The sequence below is a fragment of the Jaculus jaculus genome, chromosome 2 (assembly GCF_020740685.1).
Source record: "Jaculus jaculus isolate mJacJac1 chromosome 2, mJacJac1.mat.Y.cur, whole genome shotgun sequence".
NCBI classification, from domain to species: Eukaryota; Metazoa; Chordata; class Mammalia; order Rodentia; family Dipodidae; genus Jaculus; species Jaculus jaculus.
Genome location: NC_059103.1, coordinates 88,295,358 through 88,316,921, shown reverse-complemented (window position 1 = coordinate 88,316,921; position 21,564 = coordinate 88,295,358). Strand labels below are relative to the sequence as shown.

The window sequence follows — 21,564 nt, the reverse complement described above, 5'->3', positions numbered from 1 at the left end:
AAAAGAAGATAAATTAAACTAGTACACTCAATATTGTGAATCAAATGCCATCCATAAACTCATGAGCACTGCATGCTTGGAGGTGGAGACTTGCTGGAGGGAGAGTGTTACTGGAGGAAGGCTTGGGGGTGCTATAGCCAACTTCCTTTTTTCCAAAGTTTGGCTCCCTCTGCTGCTGCTGTTTACTACTTATGGGAGCAGAGTTTATATCTAGCTTCTGCTCATGCCATGCTTGCCTCTGCCATTATGAAGCTTCCCTTTAAGATTGTAAGTCAAGATAAAAAAAAAAAATTCTAAAAACAGTTTTTCTCCCAAAAGCTGATTTTGGTTGGGAGCTTTGTCCCAGCAAGAAGTAGGTAACTACAAAACTTAGTACTTCTGGGCTGGACAGATGGATTAGCAGTTAAGTGCTTGCCTGTGATGCCTAAGGACCCCAGTTCGAGGCTCAATTCCCCAGGACCCACGTTAGCCAGATGCACATGGGGGCGCACGCATCTGGAGTTCGTTTGCAGTGGCTGGAAGCCCTGGTGCACCCATTCTCTCTGTCTATCTGCCTCTCAGTCTCTCTCTCTCTCTCTCTCTCTCTCTTATATACACACACTCTCAAATAAATAAATAAAAACAAAAAAAATTTAAAAACTTAGTACTTCTGTTTTATTTTAAAATAATGGCTATTTTATTATTAGCTAATATTTATTTGCTGTAATCTTTTTTCATTATTGAATATTAATTTTTCATAAGCTAGGCATACCTTGATTCTCTAGCCAAGTTTTCAGTGGTCTAATAATGATGAAATATCCACTATTTTGCTTAGTACACATATTTCCAAAATAGGGGTTGTATTTCATAATCTTTCTTTTTTTATTGACAACTTCCATGATTGTAAACAATATCCCATGGTAATAACCTCCCCCCCCACTTTCCCTTTTGAAACTCCAGTCTCCATCATATCTCCTCCCCTCTCAATCAGTTTCTCTTTTATTTTGATGTCATGATCTTTTCTTCCTATTATGATGGTCCTGTGTAGGTAGTGTCAGGCACTGTGAGGTCATGAATATCCAGGCCATTTTGTGTCTGGGGGGAGCACATTGTAAGGAGTCCTACCCTTCCTTTAGCTCTTACATTCCTTCCACCACCTCTTCTGCAATAGACCCTGAGCCAAGGAAGGTGTGATTGAGATATTTCAGTACTGAGCACTCCTTTGTCACTTCTCAGTACCATGGTACCTTCTGAGTTTCCCTAGGTCATAATCTTTCTTGAGTCTACATTTCTTCATATGAAAAATTTTCATCCAATAGAAAGTGAGCTGAATGGAAAAAGCCAGTCTCCCTCAGTCTCCACTGGTCCATGCTCTGCTTGCTATGATATGCTGCAACTGAGGAATATTCATTGCACTAAAGGGGAAACTGTAGAATGAAGAACATACTGCCCTGGACACTGGATGGCTATGTGCAATACAGCTGTTTACCTCTCCTACCATTTCTGCCCAGGATGGGGCAGTTGCATGAGCAAGAATTGCATATTTTTGTTATAATGTTACCTATAATCTAATGTAATATATTTAAGTTTATTTATTTTCTGTGAGAACATAGGGAGCTTGTTCTAGAATGTGGATCAATGTATTTCTTGCTTCAATGAGAACATCCTGCCACAGTATGCTTTGAAGTACAACTGAAACAACCAGTGTTCTTTAGACATGTGTTTAATTTACAACTTGACATGAGATTCTTATCTCAGGGTGTATCAGCAGCATATAGTTCAGGCTTGTTCATGGACCATGCTTTTAGTAATACTATTTATTGATAGGAAACTGAAATAGGCTAGGTAGTCAGGATAATAGAACCCCATAAGCAAGTTGTTTTCTCTACTAAAACCAGGCAATGTCACTAAATTTATAGTTACCTGGAGTTACATCTTCAGGAAAGATTGCTAGATTAAGCTTGCACCCTTCTTAGATGAAAGAAACTCTGATCCTTACTCAAGATTACAGGCAAAGCTGTAAAATATGGTCTTTGTTGGAATCTGTTCTTCCTCATGAAGCCAGTCCTCATAAAAATCCTAGATCTGAATTCCAAGGTGGGCTTCTCAACTCCCTCTTGCCTCTCTGGGCAAGAGCTCCACTTTGCTACCTTTTATGCTCTAGGCCTAAGCTACACTTTTCTCCTTCCTACTACAGTTTTAAGCTACCATAATATCTTTAAAAACCTTATTATCTGGTCTTTGGATTTCATTCTACAAATTCACAGGACAAGGACCCATGATTACCTCCAATTATTGATACACTGGCATACAAAGAACCCCAAATTCCAAATTTCTGAGTTAACAGTTACTAACACTACCCAAAGCTTCAGTTACACTATATTCCATATCTTAGAAACATTCAGGTCTGCCCTTGAGTTTTCAAATGATTATGTTTTATGGGTAAGGCTCACACTTTCACTCAATTCATAGTGTGTGTGTGTGTGTGTGTGTGTGTGTGTATTCTTAGGCTTATATTCACTGTAAGCCTCCTCCACTTAATGTGGAGTGGCCATGAAACTCAATCAGCAAGAACACTGGCCTAGGAGAAGACTTTCTGTGCCTTATTTAGTATTCTTAGACTCCCTGGGCCTCAGATTCCTTCTCTATAAATAATGATTGACAGTCTCCATGTTGTGTGCTTTTTGAGAGCATTAAATATTTAATATGTTTAAAATAATACACTTCTGATGAATAAAGTGAATGTTTATTATTTAAGTACAAATTGGCTTTTACTTTCCTATATTATAAGACAAATTAAACAAAAAGAGTTTAATTTTATTCATGGGCTTGGTTATTAAATGTCCATTACCCTCTATAACCAAAGCCAAAGCTACCTGTCACTTTTGTCTATATGATACTTTCCTGTCATATTTTTCTTATAAGTAAATACCTAAAATTAATTTTTTATATGTTTGTATGTCTCACAATATTTTAAAATTTATTTTTATTAATATGGACATACTTAGTATGTAAACAACACATATTGGTACCATCCTTTCCCTCATCCTGCCCCTTTTCCAAAGAGGCCTTCCTCGTTCAGGATGCAGATCAACCCTGTGGGGACTGTGGGTCATGCATTATGGTGGAATGAGAAGCAGTGTCTCTGTCATAATGTCCCCACTTGTGGTTCTAAAAATCTTTCTGCCCCATCTTCTGCAAATTTCCTAAGCCATGATGGGTGCATTTTAAGTCTACTTCAGTGATGGGCTCTTAGGAGCCTCTGGATTTTTGCCTTGGTAGGTGTTGACTGTCCTCAGTGTCTATCTCCTTCACCATTGAGCTAATATCAGGTTCACTGAGAAAGCAGCATTTTTGCTCATTTCCCCAATTCCTCTGTAGTTTCAACTGGGGCAGAGGTAAAGTCCACTGAATCATTTATCTCCCCAGGTCCCACTCCCATCTGAAAAAAAGAAATAGATAGAAGCAGATTCTCCAACAGGGAATGAAGTCAGTGCTGGTAAAATGGGATAACCATTATGAATTTGGAAAAAATTTAAAGGGCATAGGCCATTTTACAGCCCAAGATTAGTGGGAGCTTGACAGTGGAAAGCAAAATCATTATCTGGATATGATTCAGACTTGTTTCCCACTTACAGATAAGGTTTCCTTTCCACTGAATGAATCAGTTAGCCAATCCAAGAGCAGTTGATTACCCCTATGGGTGTGTGCCACTATTGGACTGTGTGAACATCACATCAAGTTATTCCTTTCTGAGTAGCTTAAACTATGAGCTGCTTAGACAGATGTTGGCCACATTCCCCCAGTAGCTCATCTGCCATCTTCCAGCACTAGATGGGCTAACAGTCTGGAGACTGGCTCTATTCTGGATTCCAACCAGGTCTTTCCATGTTCTGTGTGGACAGCATATGGTTTCTTCAGCAGTAGGGTCTTACCATTGCCCTCTGGTGAGTAATCAAGTACTCTGACATAAGTCTGTCTTGTTTGCTTTAGGAGACCTTGTTTTGATCAACACCTTATTGTGGATGTTAACAACATCCTGGTACATGGAATTATAGCCCAGCACCAAAGGAAAATCAAAAAAGAAAAAAAAAACATAAAAATAAAAGAGAAAGACACAGGAGAAATTTAAGGTTAGGCTTCATCTCAACCTCTCCAGGGCCCTTTGAGTCAGGTGATCCCCCTAAGATCTTGTTGAGTGTTCAACCTTTTAGTCTAGCATCCAGTATATTGGTTTCTATGGTACCAGTTCAATTTGGGTTCAGTTTTGTGTCCTCTCCCACCCTTCCCCTTCACCCAAGCTCTACCATCCCTATTTTCCAAGCCTCAAGATGATATTCAGTTATGTCAGTGGCTTGGACTGATCCAAGTTAGGAACTGTAGATTAGTGACATAATGTGGAGATTTTCCTTCTGTGATTGTGTGAGTTTGCTTAGTATGATCTGTTCCAAGTTCAACCATTTTTCTACAAATTTCATTGTGTTACTTTTCTTTCTTTTTTTTTTATTGCTGAGTAGAATTCCATTGTGTAGATATACTATATCTTGGTTATCCATTTGGCCAGTGATGGACAACTGGGTTGATCCAGTTCTTAGATGTTATGAGTTAAGCAGCTATAAACATGGTTGAGCAAATATTTCTGAAGTGAAGTGTGGAGCTTTTAGTATAAATGCCCAGTTAGGGAATAATAGGGTCTGTTGGTAACTCTATATTCATCCTTTTCAGTAGTCTCATATTGATTTCCATAGTGGTTGTACCAGCTTACTTTCCCATCAACAGTGAATGAGTGTTCTTATTTCTCCACATCCTCACCAGCATTTGTTTTCATTTGATTTTTTAATGTTTTCTATCCTTACTGGGATAAGGTGGAATCTCATGGCTGTTTTAATTTGCATTTCCCTAATGGTGAGGGATGTTGAACATTTTCTTAAGTGTGTGTTAGCCATTTGTAATTCTTACTCTGAGAACTCCCTCCTCAGTTCTGTGCCCAATTTTCAGAGTGGGTTGTTTGGTTTTTTGTTGTTTAGTTTTTTGAGTTCTTTTTAGATTCTACATATTGGGCTTCTGTCAGTGGTGTAGCTGACAAAGACTTTCTCCCATTCAGTGTGTAATCTATGGGCTCTGCTTATGGTTTGTTTGTCTGTGCAAAACTTTTTAGCTTCATGAGATCACATTGGTTGAGTGCTTGTTTACTTTCCTGGGCCAATTGTTCAGGAATTTTTTTCCCAGTCCTGTATTGTGGATCATGCCTCCTAATTTTTTGTTCCACAAGTTGAAATTTTTCAGGTCTTATATTGAGATCATTACTCTATTTGGATTTGACTTTTGTGTGTGGAGAAATGAGTAGGTCTAATTTCATGTTTTTGCATATGGTCATTCTATTTGTCCAACACCACTTGTTGAAGATGCTGTCTTTTCTCCCATCTACATTATTGGCATCTTTATCAAAGATCAAGTAGCTGTACTTACTTGACCTAAGATCCATGTCTTCTATTCTTTTCCATTGGTCTGTTTCAATTTTTATTCCAGTACCATGCTGTTTTTGTTACTATGGCTTTGTAATATAGCTTTAGATCAGGTATGGTGATACCTCCACAGTTGTTCTCTTTTGCTGAGGATATGTCTGCATATCAGAGTCCTGATGCCATTCCATATGAATTTTGGGATTATTTTTTCATTCTCTATGAAGAATGATGCTGATATGTTTATTGGTAGTGCATTAAATCTCCATATTAGTTTTGGTAGAATTTCCATTTTCACAATATTAATGTTATCTATTCAGGATCATGGGAAATCTTTCCATCATCTCAAATCTTCTTCAATTTCTTTATTGAGTTTTTTTTTTTTTTTTTTCAAGGTAGGGTCTCACTCTGGTCCAAGTTGACCTGGAATTCACTATGTAGTCTCAGGGTGGCCTCAAACTCTCAGTGATCCTCCTATCTCTGTCTCCTGAGAGCTGGGATTAAGGGTGTGCACCATCACGCCCAGCTTTGATCAAGTCTTCATTAAGCTTAATCAATATGTTGTTCAAATCTTCCATTTCTTAACTCACCTTCAATTTATTCATATATTTTTTGAGGGGCCTAATGTTTTCTTCAATCAATTTAAGCCTACTGTCAAAAGCTGAATGCTGTAAGAGATAATTTTTGTTCAATTTCATTGATATATTTATTGGTTCTTTGATGGTTTGCTTCCAGTTCAGTGATTCTTTTGATCAAGGTGTCATTAGCTGCTATGTTTTCATTTGGGGATTGTATCACTGTTGATTTCGGTCTGATTTCATTGGTGGGCTTCCATTGTGGGACTAGGCATCTTTTGTTGAGATCTCTCAGTTTCTGACTTTTGTTGGTTGTTTGGCATTGTGGCCTTCCCATTTTTGAGGAGACTATTTTTTTAGGAGGAAGCAAGCTTTTGTCATTTGGCCTGTGTACCCTCTGACTCAGGTGAACCAGGATGCTGATAACCTAGTGGCAGTCAGGATACCAGAGCAAAAAGCCTGATTTCACAGCGGACACAGGGACCAAGCTTCCCTAATCAAGGCACTACAAGGATCTACCCGGCCCTGGGAACGGGGAGGAGTCGGGAAACAAGGATCTTGTCTACTCCCTCCACATTGTGGCTGACTGCACACAGATTTGCATAGGGAACCTGGACTAGGGAACTGGGTGGAGCCACTAGGAAACAGATCTGGCCTACGCACTCAACATCTGCTCACACACCATCCAGTGCAGGGTGTTGGGATCAGAGAAACAGTTTATAATAATTTTATGTATTTTAGGATTGTTAAATTTCATTGTAAGTCCTTCTGAAATGACTATTATTCAAGTTGAGGCATCTGTGTGTCTTCTCCACAGCTATAGTCTAATCAATAAATGTTCAATAAAGACTTATAGCCTTAGTCAATGATTGCAATACACAGTGAACATTTTGTACTGTATGGGACATATTTTAATATATACAAACTGTGTTGATATTTTGCTTCAAAAGCTTCCACAAAAACTTAGTCTTTCTTTAATGCTGTCTTTAATATCACCCAACCTAGTTCTTACTATGTGCTCACATTGTTACTTTAGAACTTAAACATTATTTTCCTCATAGTATCATGTGACTGCTTTACTGACAACAAGATTTGTTCCTCAGCTATATTATCAACAAAAGGAAATGTTTTAATAGCCCAAGCTTACTGAATATCTCCACACATAGCTCAGGAAAGGGTCACAATGAGGGCAAGTGTTTATCTCATCTGCTCAAGTGAAGGTTCCTTATGCTTAGAAGGCAGAAGAACAATGTAGTAGGGATCTTCTATGCCTCTAGAGAATGCTGACGTCTGACCTGTGAAACCTTTCCCAGATCTTCCATGCTCAGTGAGGACACTTATCCTTACTTTTCATAGTATATGTCTTTCTCACTCTATTTTATGTTTTAAACTGGTTATGGTACACTGGGAAATAAAGCTGCAACTGAGCTGGAAACCTCCTCCCGGCTGGCTAGCTGCCATGGTGCTTCAAAGTGCTATGCAGGCTGCTGTGAGAGGAAACCATTAAGTCTTAACCAGCAGAGACTCTGTAAGCTCTGTAAGCTGAACAACAGACCAGTCATAGGTTAGGTTTGTTCTCACTTTCAGTCCCAGAAACTTCGTTTTGAAGATTGTGATGACTACCAGAGAAACTCAAGACTTATCACAGTGATGAGAAGAAGAGACAGTCAAGTGCTGAATACTGAATAAAACACCTCTGTCACACCCACCCAGGCTCAGAGAACCCTGCAAAGGATGGGTGGAAGAAAGAGTATTAGTGCTACTCTTAATGGTAGCCAGAGTAGCTTCTCTACACAGGAGACAGTAATAGATTCTGAAGAGACTGAAAACTCATGAGAACATTATGAAAGAGGGTGCAGAAAGAATGCAAAAGCTACAGAGTGGGACAGAGTACTTTTGGGTACTGTCCTCTGTACAGGAACTGACTGGTATATTCATGTCATTACCTCCACAAGATGTGCACAATAATGTGCCCTTCAAAATTTTGACACAGAGAATGGAGGAGGGCAAAAAAAATAATAGAGCAGAATAAGGTCATCTTGGAGAAAGGAGGGTGCTCAGTGGAATATGGGTGTGGGAGAAAAGACACAAGAGAGTAATGGGAAGGAACTTTGATCAAGTAACAGTACATTCATATATTAAAATTCTCAATAAAAATTTTTTTAAAAATCCAAGCAATCAAATAAAATCTTTTTTTTTGTTTTTTGCAAACTATCCAAATATACTTGAATGAGGTTAAGAAATGCTAACTGAATTCTGATCTCCTTTTATAAAATGGTAAAAATCATGATATAGAAGATCACACATGATAAAATATCTTTGCAAAATTTTCTGTGATGGTAATCATTTATATAATTTAAGACATTACAAAGGTATATACACCATGTAAACTTCCTGGCTTGTTTCTAAATCTGAATATTGTTTGGATAGTATTATTGTAATCACAGTTATGATTGCCCAGAACAAAATAATAAAATGATCACCTGATGAAATAAAGAACTTCCTTTGTTTCTGACATCTGCCTGTGTGGTAAACAATGAAACTGGTATCATTTAGTTACATGATCTTACATGTTATGCTGATAAAAGTAAACTATAACATAACAGTATCTTGATGCTAAGACATTACAATGATTGCTCTTCTAAATGCTTTCATCATGAGAACCTCAATTTACTTTTCTATGGTTCTTCCCAGAGGTGTGGCTGTCCCTTGCTGGCACTCATACTTCCAGTCTCGGAAACTGACTTTGTTTATAACTGTGCAGCACCTTCCCAGCTGCCTGCATTTCTGTCTTCACTTTTTCTTGGCATATTTTTCCTTCTTTGCCTGTTAATCACAGCATTATTAACCAAATTCTTCCTTTTCTAATTCATCTTCTGGTAATGTTTGTTTAGACTTTTCCTATGCCAACTTTACTGATACTGTCTGAATATTTGCATGCCAGTAAATACAATATCCAACTTTTATTGACCATTTTCTACATTCCAGGCATTTGCTTGTCATAGATTATTTCTAATCTTCAAAGTAACTTGGCAAGACAGATATTATCATCACTTCTTTATAGTTGAGGAAGCTGAGATGCAAGATGTTTTATTTAGGTCTTCCTGAAGGTCACACAGCAAGTTAGTTTTGTATTTGCAATCCTTAGGCAGGATTGCCATTGTAGTTAAAGTGTGTGTGTGTGTGTGTGTGTGTGTGTGTGTGTGTGAGAGAGAGAGAGAGAGAGAGAGAGAGAGAGAGAGAGAGAGAGAGAGAGAGAGAGACAGTGATAAGTCAGAGGTCTTCTCCTATACTTTTGTGTTCTGTTTTATTGCTGTTGTTTTAATTTCAAATCAGAAAGCTACAAAGTAATTATATACAACCCTTTTCATTTTCTAATCGGATTGACCCTGCATAACTGAAATGGCTAAAAAATAACCCTCAGCAATTTACTGTTAGAAATATCTATAAGTGTAAGCATATTTAAACTGTAAAGAAGAATCCAGTTAAAATTGCTTTGGGCAGCCTTTGGTTGCAGTACCAGGCAGGTGAAATTGTGCAAAACTTTCTCTCACAGATAGGAAGGTAAGGCAGCTAGGTTTGTATATGAAATAAATGAAGAAAATTGACTTTTAAGTAAACAAGAAAGTATGTCAGGCAGAAGATTCTCTGTAGCATTGCAAGACATAGAAAGAGCTATAAAATCTGATAAAATTATTTTAGCTATCTGGGAGTAACACCTAATAATTTTTTGTCCTCCAATAAAATCAAATTTTCAGGTTTACAATCAAAGTACAACATGGATTTTAAAAACATTATACCACCCACCTTATTTTGAAATCCATGTTTTTTAGATTTGTGAAAATGACTTTTATTCACATTAGGATGAGGTATTCCATGCCTACATTTTCTTTTTGTTCCCTCTAAAAGTCTGCTTTGCTCATCACTTCTCCACACTTCTTACTGCCGAGGCCACTGTGGAATTTTCCTACTAGGACTGATTGCCCCATAAGCTCTGTCTGTTCAGATAATGAGGTCATATCTAGAACACAAGAGTTGAAACTGCCCAGTACAGTATAGAAGGTTCCTTTTTGTACTTGCACAGACTAAGGTTTTTATTTATTTTTATTTTTTCATCTTTCCCTCTGCTTGTTTTCTGTGGTCTTGCCCTCACTGTTGCAAGATGCTATAAAAGGCATTTGTGTGTGTGTGTGTGTGTATGTGGGTTTTTTTGTTTTTTTTTTGTTTTTGATGTAGGGTCTCACTCTAGCCCAGGCTGAACTGGAATTCACTATGTAGTCTCAGGGTGGCCTTGAACTCAGGTGATCCTCCTATCTCTGCCTCCTGAGTGCTGGGATTAAAGGTGTGCACCACCACGTCCGACTTAAAAGGCATTTTTGAAAATTTTCCATTCCTCTCCCTATAGAGTTGAGTATTTTTAAATTCCTTCTGTTTATTATGTTTTTGTCTTTTTGCCCCCAAGCATCTTTTTCAAGGTTTTATTGCACAGGATCGTGGTCTCCCAACATTATTTATTCATTTATTATCATTTCATTTAAGTCTAATACAGCCCATATGCACTGATGAGCTATTTTTTTAAACATTTTATTTATTTATTTAACAGAGAAAGAGGGAGAGAGAATGGGTGCACTAGGGCCTCTAGCCACTGGAAACATACTCCAGATGTGTGTGCCCCCTTGTGCATCTGGCTAATGGTGGGTGCTGGGGAATTGAACCTGGGTCCTTTGGCTTTGCAACCTTAACTGCTAAGCCATTTCTCCAGGCAGGAATGCTTATTCTCAATGCTTCTGCCAACAAATTCTCATGCAAAAATTGTGGAAAAGACACAAGTTTAGATTCTGATTCTACTTGTGCTTCTTGGTTTAAGACCTACTTCTTCCATCAATATTTTGGGGAGCCTGTGCTCTGTGAAAGCACTGGTCCATATGAAATGCTTTCTTCACATGTCTTCTGTGGTTAGTTCAAAATCAACTAAAAGGAACATACCGGGCTTTGGGGTAAGACTGGTGGGAAGGAGTCTTGACTGTGTCTGTCTGATTTGGGGGGAGTGGGTAACATTGATATTACTGCTTTAAGCACACTTATCTCTAATTTATCCTAAACACCTATGCATTACTCATGATGTTATGACCATATATATTAATATGAATGAATACTTTTGGTATATTCCATAAAATATGAAATATTCTCACAGTAAAATTCAGAAAGTTCTTATTTGCTTTGTAAACAGATGACTATAGCCTACCACTAAGCATGCATTATGTTGTTATTTGTGTTTTCATAAATAGTTTCATGGGAACTAGATAACTACCTCAAAAACAAATCAACCAAACACAAACAGAAAAAAAACAATCCAAAAACTGGATCTTTACACTCCTGTGAGTGTTTTGGTCTATTAACATATTATTCATTCTACATATAATATTAAAGTTACTATAAATTTATATAAGGCAAACAAAGCCACAGTTTCTTTTTGTTGTTGAATGAAGTAGTCAAGTGTTTTTATGAGGATTTTAGTACAGAAAGTCTAGATGTATTGTAACTTTTATTTATTTATTTTTATTAATTAATTTATTATTATTATTATTTGCTTTTTCGAGGTAGGGTCTCACTCTAGCTCAGGCTGACCTAGAAATCACTCTGTAGTCTTAGGGTGGCCTCGAACTCATGGCAATCCTCCTACCTCGGCCTCCTCAGCTGGGATTAAAGGCATGCACCACCACATCCAGCTTGTAACTTTTATTTTTTTAGGGAGTTCTCTGCAAGCAGGTTTTCTATGACTATACTTTAATAAATGGTTTATTTGGGAAGTTTGACACTTCACAAGATTCCATTTGAAACTGATTGACAAGTAATGGAAACCCAAAGACTTATGTCATCATTTTTAGTTGTCACAGTCTCTGACAGCCTTGTTGAATCGAAACACTGAAGTGCTTCACTCTAAATGGAAATATTAAAATCAGCAGGAATTATTCCCATATTTATAGGCATTATAGAAAGTAAGAAATGGTGCTTTTGCGTGAGAAAGAGACATGTACAATGGTATCATAAAGACTTAACTTTTGATTAGAAAAACTATTTAAGATGACAATGAAGTATATACTATTTTGTAACAATGGCTCAGTGGAAAGAGTACTTTCCCCATGTATGGAGGTCTGCGAAGAACTGAGACTGCCGAGTTCAATTCCCCAGGACCCACATGAGCAGCTGGATGTGGCCATGTCCATCTATAAGCCCAGTCCTGTGGGAAGCAAATTTTGCAGAGTTGCTGAGGTTCACAAGGAATGTAGCTCTGCATTCAGAGAGAGCCTCCTGCTTAAAAAAAAATGAGCAAATGAGGGATAGAAGACCTCATTTTCACATACATGTTTATATACCCTTCCATACACACACATACACATACCACCACCACCATCATATATACTACATACACGAGTCTCAATATCAAACAAAACAAGACACAAGAAAATAAAACAGAACTGGAGAGATGGCTTAGCTGTTAAGGCATTTGCCTGTGAAGCCTAAGGGTCCTTAGATCCCATGTAAGCCAGATGTACTGGGTTGGCATGTCTCTGGCATTCACATGCAGTAGACCTTGGCACAGCCATCCTTACTCACTGTCTTAAAAAAATACACCTTTTTCCCTGCCTGAGAGTGGTCTTGCATTGATTTGGTCATTCTTGAACCTTACAGGTATAAAAAGTTATTAACAGAGACCTCCACTGACCATATAGCCCAGGCTAGCTTTGAACTCATGATCTTATCTTCATCAACTCAGTCCTGGGATCATAGATATGCACTGCAATAACCAGTTCTAACAGTTTTTTTTTTATTTCCTTCTAATGCTCAGAATTTCTTGCATTCTTTATTGTCAATTATATCTAATTATATTGACCACTTTCAAAGCTATTCCTACTGATTTTCTTCTGCTCTTGAAGGTGATCTTCTATTTCAGCCCTCAGAATTATCTAAGAAGCAAATTGTCACCTTGATTCTTCTTTATACACCTTTGCTTTTACTTATTTTCTCATGATACTTTAATGACTGATGTTCTTGTATTAAGTTCTAGGTTACAAATAGGAATAGACATTATATCAACCCCTAAGATTTGCATGAAGTGGTATATGACAGGCACAGGGTTTGCATCCTTTAAATGTTCTGTAAGTTATTAATAGTTATCCCACTTAACCTCTGCTGATGCTGACTTCACTCTCCACTGAAGAAACTGCTTCTCTTTTTCAGATGCAAGCAGAATCTGAGGAGACAAACTACCCATCATACTTCAGCCAAGCCACAGCTGAAACCACAGAGGAATTGGGGAAATAAATAGGAGTGCTGCTTTCTAGGCGAACATGACTATCAGCACACAGGTGAAGGAGATAAACACTGAGGACACTCAACACCTACCAAACCAGAGATCCAGAGGCTCCTAAGTGCCCATCACTGAAGTAGACTTAAAATGCTCCCAACTGGCTCAGCGAATTTTGTGGAAAAGGGGGCAGAAAAATTGTTAAAGCCACAAGCTGGGACATTATGCACAGAGTCATTGCCTCTTCCTATGGCTGCCTCCACAGTGTATGACATACAATCCCCATGGGGATAACTGCCTCCCCAGTGAGGAGAGTCCCTTTGGAGGGAGGGCAGGGATGATAGAAAGGATGGTGCCAACATGTGTTGTTTATATCCTAAGTATGTCTGTAGCTAATAAAAAATAACTTTAAAGGGGAAACTAAAAGCCTCAGTAACTTGTCACTAATAAGCCAAGTGATTTACTTCATTTCCCTGGGTGTCACCCATTTCTTTCTAAAATGAATAGGTTGAGTTTGATGTTCCTAACTTCTGCTTTTAAAATGTATAACAGTCTGTGTCAGCATTCATTAATTACCTCAACAGACACATATTGATAGAAATGCTAGTGTTTATTCTACCACATTTTGTGATTTGTTCATGTCACAGACATTCAAATCTTATCATGTTTAACTAGAGATGGACATTTTGACATCTAGTATCAACCAAAGTGTCAACCACAGGTTAGGCATTTTTTGATTTACTTTCTCACTCCTTTAACCCCAGAGACACTGGGACAGATGGAGAGAAAGTGCATCTCTTTGAGCATTCCCCTGGACACATCAGCAAGCAGAATCCACATCACGCTTGGATGTTTGCTAATCGTGAAACTCCAGAGTGACGGAGTGAAGATTGAGACTGAGCCAAGTTGACAGCTTGAGAGCTTAAAAGCATCGATTATTTCATGTGCAAAAACTTGACCACCCCACTGCCTCTGTGTGTGTGGTTTTGGTTCCTTTAATGGGGGATACAAAAGAAAGAGGGGGAGGAAACTAATCATTCACCACTTACAGTGAGTGTTCTATCAAACAATAAGTGACAAGAATTGATAAGTACCTCTCAGTATAATTTTAAAACACAGAGTAGGGATTAAGCTAATCACAATACATCTGGGAATTTCACTCCATGTATGTCCACAGCACATAGTCCTGTACTAATCAGCATTACAAGAATCGATTTCCTGTGAGATAGTAGTACTAAAGCATTCTGTGGCTGCTGTCCATGCTGCCCACTAGAAGATATTCATTCATATTACACTTTTTAATTAGGTGATAATGTAGCTTCATATATATGGTTGTTGGTGTTAATGAAAATTACAGAAGTAACCAAGGGAAATTAAACAGATGCAAATATTATCATTTTACACTTTTCTTTCTATTTGTAATAAAAATGTGTGAATTGAAAATCTAAATAAAAATAGCATTTTATTTACATTTAAAGTGAAATGTATGAAATAAAAAATTATGTCAGCAAACACAAAGAGGTACTTGAATATTTTATTTGGACAATATGTAAAGCAACAATGATATAACATTTGTTTTATCCTAATTCTAGGTAATGATGCATGAGCTGTAAAATGTTTACCAACTAATGCTGGATTTGTCTATAAACTCTTTTAAAGAACTGTATTTTGGCTACAGAGATGGTTTAGCATTTAAGGTGCTTGCCTGCAAAGCCAAAGGACCCAGGTTTGATTCCATAGGACCCACATAAGACAGATGCACAAGGTGGCACATGCACCTGGAGTTCCTTTGCAGTGGCTGAAGTCCCTGGAGTGTCCACTCTCTCTTTTTCCCTCTCTTTCTCCCAAATAAAAAAAAATAAAATATGTTTTAAAAGAATTACATTTGTACTACATAAAGGAAATGATGATGATGGCTATGTCTTTTCAGCTTGCTATTATAGATATAAATATAAAAGTATATATAACTGCCAGGGAAGAAAATTCAGTGTTATGTACTTTATCACTTAAAGATTTTTGGACATCACTTAGGATTGGCCAAACTTAACCAGTTTTCTCTAGCATGTCAACTGCTTTCAAAATCTCATGCACTTGAAGCCACTGTTGATGCTCAGTCTTAAATGGGACATGTAGATTACTTCCCTTCAAAGTTCAAAGAAATCAGTGGAAGGTGAAGTAGACAAAAATGAGACCAAGGAAAGGGGGTGGGGAACACTGTGAGCACTGACTTCCAGGCATGAATGTCTGTCACACTCTTGAACTCATAGAAGCTGTGATTACACAAGATTAGGCCTGTCAATGCTCCATCATGGATGGAAGAGGGCTCAAGAGGAAATTAATGCTTGCTATGGGAAAAAAGAAGCATTTTTTTCCAGTAGTTCAGCCACTGGTAAATTGCCCATATTCCAGTCAAGAACCCCAATGCATATTCATGAAAACAACCCTTATTAAACTCAGTAAAATAGACAAAAAAAAAAAATCAAAGCAGAAATGAATTAATTGAGAAGAAGGGATTCAGTGGGATTAGAAGAAGAACAAGAGAAATTTATGAGGTAAATGAGATGGAAATATAGTTTATACAGGTATAATATCCTCAACAATAAAAATTCTCACTAGGCATGGTAGTGAGAAAAATTCCTGTAATTCTAGCACTTGAGAGTATGAGGCAGGAAGATTGCTTTGAGTTTGAGGCCAGCCAAGGGCCAGCTTGGGCTACATTGTAAGATTCTATCTTAAATCAGGCATACAAACAAATAAACAAAAAACAAACTAAAACAAAACAATACAAATTGAACCATACCAAACAAAAAGAAAGAAAATCAAATATCCATGGTGGCATCTGTTACTTTACAATTAAAACTCAGGAATTCTGTGATTCTAGCTAAAACTGTGTATATTTGTCTATTTCAGAGGGAAATGTACTGACTGAACTCTTCTACTGGCTGACATGGACAAACAAAAATATTATGAAAGGACGAGTGGATAGAGCCATGGTAAAGTTATTTTCCTTAGTTGTGTAGCCACTGGTAAGGTGCCTATGTTCCGGTGAACAAACCCTCACCTATACTACTGTAAAATAAATAAATAAATAAAGCCACTTCTCTCACACACAAATCTCTTTCTCTCTCTCTTTCTCTCCATATATATATATATATATATAGATAGATAGATAGATAGATAGATAGATAGATAGATAGATATAGATATAGATATAGATATAGATATAGATATAGATATAGATATAGATATAGATATAGATATAGATGATATAGATATATATGGTAGTGGAAGGGGGGTTATTTGGGAACATGTAGGGCATAAGTGTGAGTGGAGCAAGACAGGGTACTTGGTGAATGGCACCAAAATATATTATGTATAAAAGTCTCATAATGAATCTCATTATTATGTGCATACTACAAAAACAATATAAAATTTTATGCACCTAAATAATTTCCTCTTGAACTAACTATTCCTCTGATATATGTTCCTATTTTACATATTTTTTCTTTTTCATCTTATCTATTTCTTCACTTCTTACATTTTGAAACATATATACAGTATCTTGTAATCTGATCCACCCCCATTATCCTGTTAGCCCCCTGCTGCTCTAATTAACACCCTCTTCTTTTCCATTATTCCCTATCTTACTTTCATGCCTTTTTAATCATTGAGTCAAATTTGGGTTGCTGTCATCATTGTGGGTAGAAAGTTATTTACTGTGAAAGAGTTACTTGTCAGTGTCTATGCCACTGATGAACCTGATTCCTGGTTCTTCAACCATTAGTGGTCATTTGTTATTCTGGGAGGTCTGAGGTCTCATGTATCCTTCCCCCATTGATGGTAAAGTACCGGCAAGCTCAGTCTTGTGTAGGAAACCACAACTTCTGTGAGTTCATGAGAGTAACAGCCGTGTTCGGTCCAGAAGACAGCATTTCATAGCCTTCTCCCCATTTTCCTGCTGTTATGTTCTCCACCCTGCTGCTTCCCCCATCCACTTCCATGAGGTTTCTGAGCCTTGGAGGAGATGGATTTGATCTCTTGTTTTTGGCTGAGCACACAGTTGTCACTTACTCTCAGCAATTCTGCTAACTAGGCATCTCTGCATTAACCACCATCCATACCAGTAAGAAACTTCGGTGATCAATGATTCATGCTGCACTGCTCTTCTTTCACTAAGATGTTTGCTATACTTAGCGGGGACTGGATTGTAGCAGGTTGAGGGGTGGTATTATTCTGTCAGCTTTGTGTTCAGGGCAACAGGATTTCTCCCCACTCCTCTGTTTTGAGTACTACTTATAACAGCACACACTAACTACCTTGGTATGGACCCACTACAAAAAATAGCCAGTCTATTTTTATGTCTACTTTTATGGAGTAATGAAACATTGGCAGTATTGCAAGTACTAATACATTAGTTCTGGTGGGGTTATAATGAGAGAAAAAAAGCTAAAGATGGAAAAATTATCTTATTTCTACTTAAAATTGGGTTCATATAGAGAAAGTGGAGAAGTGGAGCATGGGGAAAAGGTGGTGTTCTAGGAGCAAAAGATAAAAGCACTGGGTAAAGATGGAAGAGTTTTGGCTAAAGATAGACTGAAGAAATAGAGGTGAAGGCATTCTAACAGCTAATATAGAACAGTTCCCTCTCTTGGGAGGATGAAGTTCAGAGTTCCTGCAAACCAGAATAGAAAATGTTCTTCAGGAAAGGACGATATAGGACAAAGATTAGGAAGAAAAAGAAAAAAGAAAACTGAACAGTGCACAGAATCAAAGTACAAACACACTTTTCACGAACATACTCATATCTCTTTTCCTTTATAAATAAATGAGAATATATTGACACTTTAGTTAGTGGAAAATGTTTGTGACCCCCCAAAAAGTTTGTGACTTCTTTTAAGTTTCAGTCAAAAATAGCCTCATAGAAAAAAATAACACATTCACACATAACATGAGTCTGTAAAAAAAATAAGTACTTTTAAGTACAAGTTGGATACTCTTACTGTAGGGTATGTTTTAATAACATATGAAAATGCCTAAATGTATGTAAGCAATAACATTAACAACAAAACTTTGTGAATTCTATGGAATAAATCCTTATTTGTTATTTTACTGATCTTTAATTATTCAATATTTTAATTTTATTAGTAACCTATTATATTCTTATGGTATAGTAATTATAAGAATTTATCCCATCATGTCATTAAAAATTAGAACTCTATCAATTGTTTTATTTGAGCAAATGCACATTCCTTAAATCTTCAAAATGATGGTTTTATATGGAATAAGCAATAATCTTATTTTTATTTCCAAATTTAATTTATCTAATTATAATTTTGATTTGTACCAATCATGCAGCATCTTATTTTATAATTCTGTTTTTGACAAGCATGCAATAAATATTTAGAATTATCATGTTGACTACATCATATCATAGTGGTATCTGTTTAATTTTATTTATACTTAAAAAACCTACAATGTCAATGATATTCCAATGCTAACAAAACATTATTTTTTTTAATTTTCAAACTTCAAAAAATAAAAAATATAACCCAATGTTTTGCTTAACTGTTTTTTCTCTAAAAAATGATTAGGCTTATATCTTTTGACTGATCTGTCATAACTTAACAACCTGTTGTTTTAACACTGGTTAAATCTGATTATTTCATATTTAATATATCCTAATAAATATATCCCATATGTAAATGTGTGCTAGCAAAAGCCAGATTTCTTATCAAAGATTTATCAGTTGCTCAAATATGTGCAACCACTGATCAATAACCACTAGTCAATGCAATGGTTTTCTTTTAAAGTTTAAATCTGTTTGGCATGACTTTGTACTCAAACTAATTATGTTTCTATGTTCTTATCTGTCTAATGTGTATGCTGAATGGAAGGTCATTAAGCCATTTTTAGAAAAGTAAAATTAATAGAATGGGCAGTCCATGGGAAGCATGTCTTGCCAAGGGCCACTGAGAAGTCACAGAAGAAGGCAGGGGTGGTTCAATGGTGCAGCTTGTGGTGTGACTGTGAAAACATGGAGATTTCTCTTCATTCCATGTCCTACACTGAACCTTGCCTTACACATGGATGTTCACTACAAACATGCTGGTTCAATCTCCTGCCATGTAGACAGAGCTCCGTATAACATGATTTATGGAGCAAAGAGAAATAAATGGTCTTAAAGAAGGGAACCAAGGGCAGTTCTCTAAAAAGGCCTGTTTTGCAGTAATTTCTCATTAATGATAATGCTATACTTCTCTACTGACTGCTTGGTTGGGGGCATCTGATCTGCTCTCTGCAGCCAGCATATTGATTGTGTGGGTCGATGCGATGTGATGCACAAAGATCCAAGTAAATGCAAGGCCGAGTTTCCTGGATAACTGCTCGGAAGCAGATAGCTTACATTTGATGCTTCCAAGCTGAGTGGCCTCACATGAAGTCAAATTATTAGTGAAAAGACCTCCTAAAGCAGACAAGTCTCTCTTTTGTCAGTAGGCCTAATATTATTGAAATTAGTTACATGCAAAGAAAAGGCAGGCTAAGCAGGACTACATCCCATGGCCATATGGTTATATTTGATTTTTTTCTTTTTCTATGTACACTGCAGTGCACACATAAACTTTAGGGTCTAGTTACAGGGTCTTAGGTTACAAGTAGGTCTTTTCTTTCTCCGTAGGTGACTCTAGCATTTTCATGAAAGACAGTGCTTGCACTACACATAAGTCAAAATAATTTGCTTGGAGCATCCTCCAGCAAACAATAAAACATAATACTTATTATGGAGTTTCCAAACCAATTGGACAAATTGGCAATAACAAACCAGAAATTCAAGCAATTAATTCTTAAAAAAACCTATTATTGACATGAATAAAACTATTGGATAAAGGGCTAATTTGCTTTAGAAGTAAGTTTTAATATATCTAGCAGAGTCACTAACACAAGCTTGGGACTCATACCTTTTTGCTCACCCATAGAAGAGAAGAGAAGGTTTAAGAGTTACCTGCCACAGGGGGTCTTTCTGCTCAGGAAACAGCTCGAAGTACTTGTGGGCTAGTTGTACTGGAGGCAGAGTTTGCAGTTTCAGGTTGGTCCAATTGTGCACAAAGCTGGCCAAGTTCAAAAAGGTATATAAGCCTAGGCGGTCATTCCCATAGTTAGACAAATGGGTCATGAAAATGCTGATCTGAAAGACAAATAAAAGTGACTACTCAATAAATGCCATCAGCTTAAACAGTACCACCCCTAGGTTTGGAATCTTGTTGTAAGTACAGCAATCCTTATGAGTGAGAAACCACACACTTAATTTCCTCATAACATAACATTTAAAGTTACTTTAAAATAAAACCAAATTTAAGATTGTCATTAGCTCAGTGCTCATCATTAGTACAGTGTCACCTTCAGTATCCCTTTCTCCATATTGCAGAGCTATCATGACACCACCAAATCAAAAGAAGTAGACCAGTTCTAACAGGAAGCAATTGCTCCAGATCTTTCTTGATATAGATGCACTCTCTTGGAATCAGACTTGAGTAAATAGACTTTGTGGCATAATGTAGTATATATTTTTTAACTTCAGTAAAGGTTAAATAAATGATGTTTGAGGTGATAGACATGTTTAATATGATTGGAACATGGCACAGTGTATGCTAAAAACAATCATGGAGTAGCCCACTAACATGCAGTATTTTTTTTCTTTTTTTCTTTTGTCCTTTTTTGATTTTTGAGCTCAGTGAATACAGTCAAGTTGGTACCATTGTTAACCGTCTCCCTGTTCTCTACCCTCCACGAGGACCTTCCTTGTTAGTGTATGTGGGTTGTGCACTGTAGGATTAGCCATCAGTTTTGGATAGGTGAAAATGTCTCTGCATAGCATGACCCAAGGTGTGGCTCTGACATTCGTTCGGGCCCCTCTTCCGCAAATTTTCTGAGCCAGGTTGGGTTCATTTTAGGTCTGCTTCAGTGTTGAGATCTTGGGAGCCTCTGTGTCTCTGGATATCTGTGTAGGGGTTGCTTGTTCTCTGTGTCTATCTCTTTCACCCTTGTGCTGGTTGTACTCAGTTCACCAAGGAAACAGCACTCTTGCATGTTTCCCCAATTATTCTTAGTTTCAGCTGTGGCCCTTTTGAGGTATGATGAGGTGGTTCTTTCCTTAGGATGTGCATCTATCTGAAAAAGAGAAGCAGATTCTCCAATGGAGAGTAAAGCTAGCACCAGATATATGTGATAACCATTATTTTTT

At 37.2% G+C, this 21,564-nt stretch overlaps 1 protein-coding gene across 2 annotated transcripts in view; it reads right to left on the bottom strand.

Moving 5' to 3' along the window:
• Positions 1 to 21,564, bottom strand: part of LOC101595240 (N-deacetylase and N-sulfotransferase 4) — a 405,440-nt gene that overhangs the window by 37,776 nt on the left and 346,100 nt on the right. For both annotated transcript variants that reach the window (XM_004658542.2, XM_045143760.1), the window contains exon 7: positions 20,326 to 20,508. In XM_004658542.2, the coding sequence (XP_004658599.2) occupies positions 20,326 to 20,508 (183 nt within the window). The remainder of the gene's footprint in view (positions 1 to 20,325; positions 20,509 to 21,564) is intronic.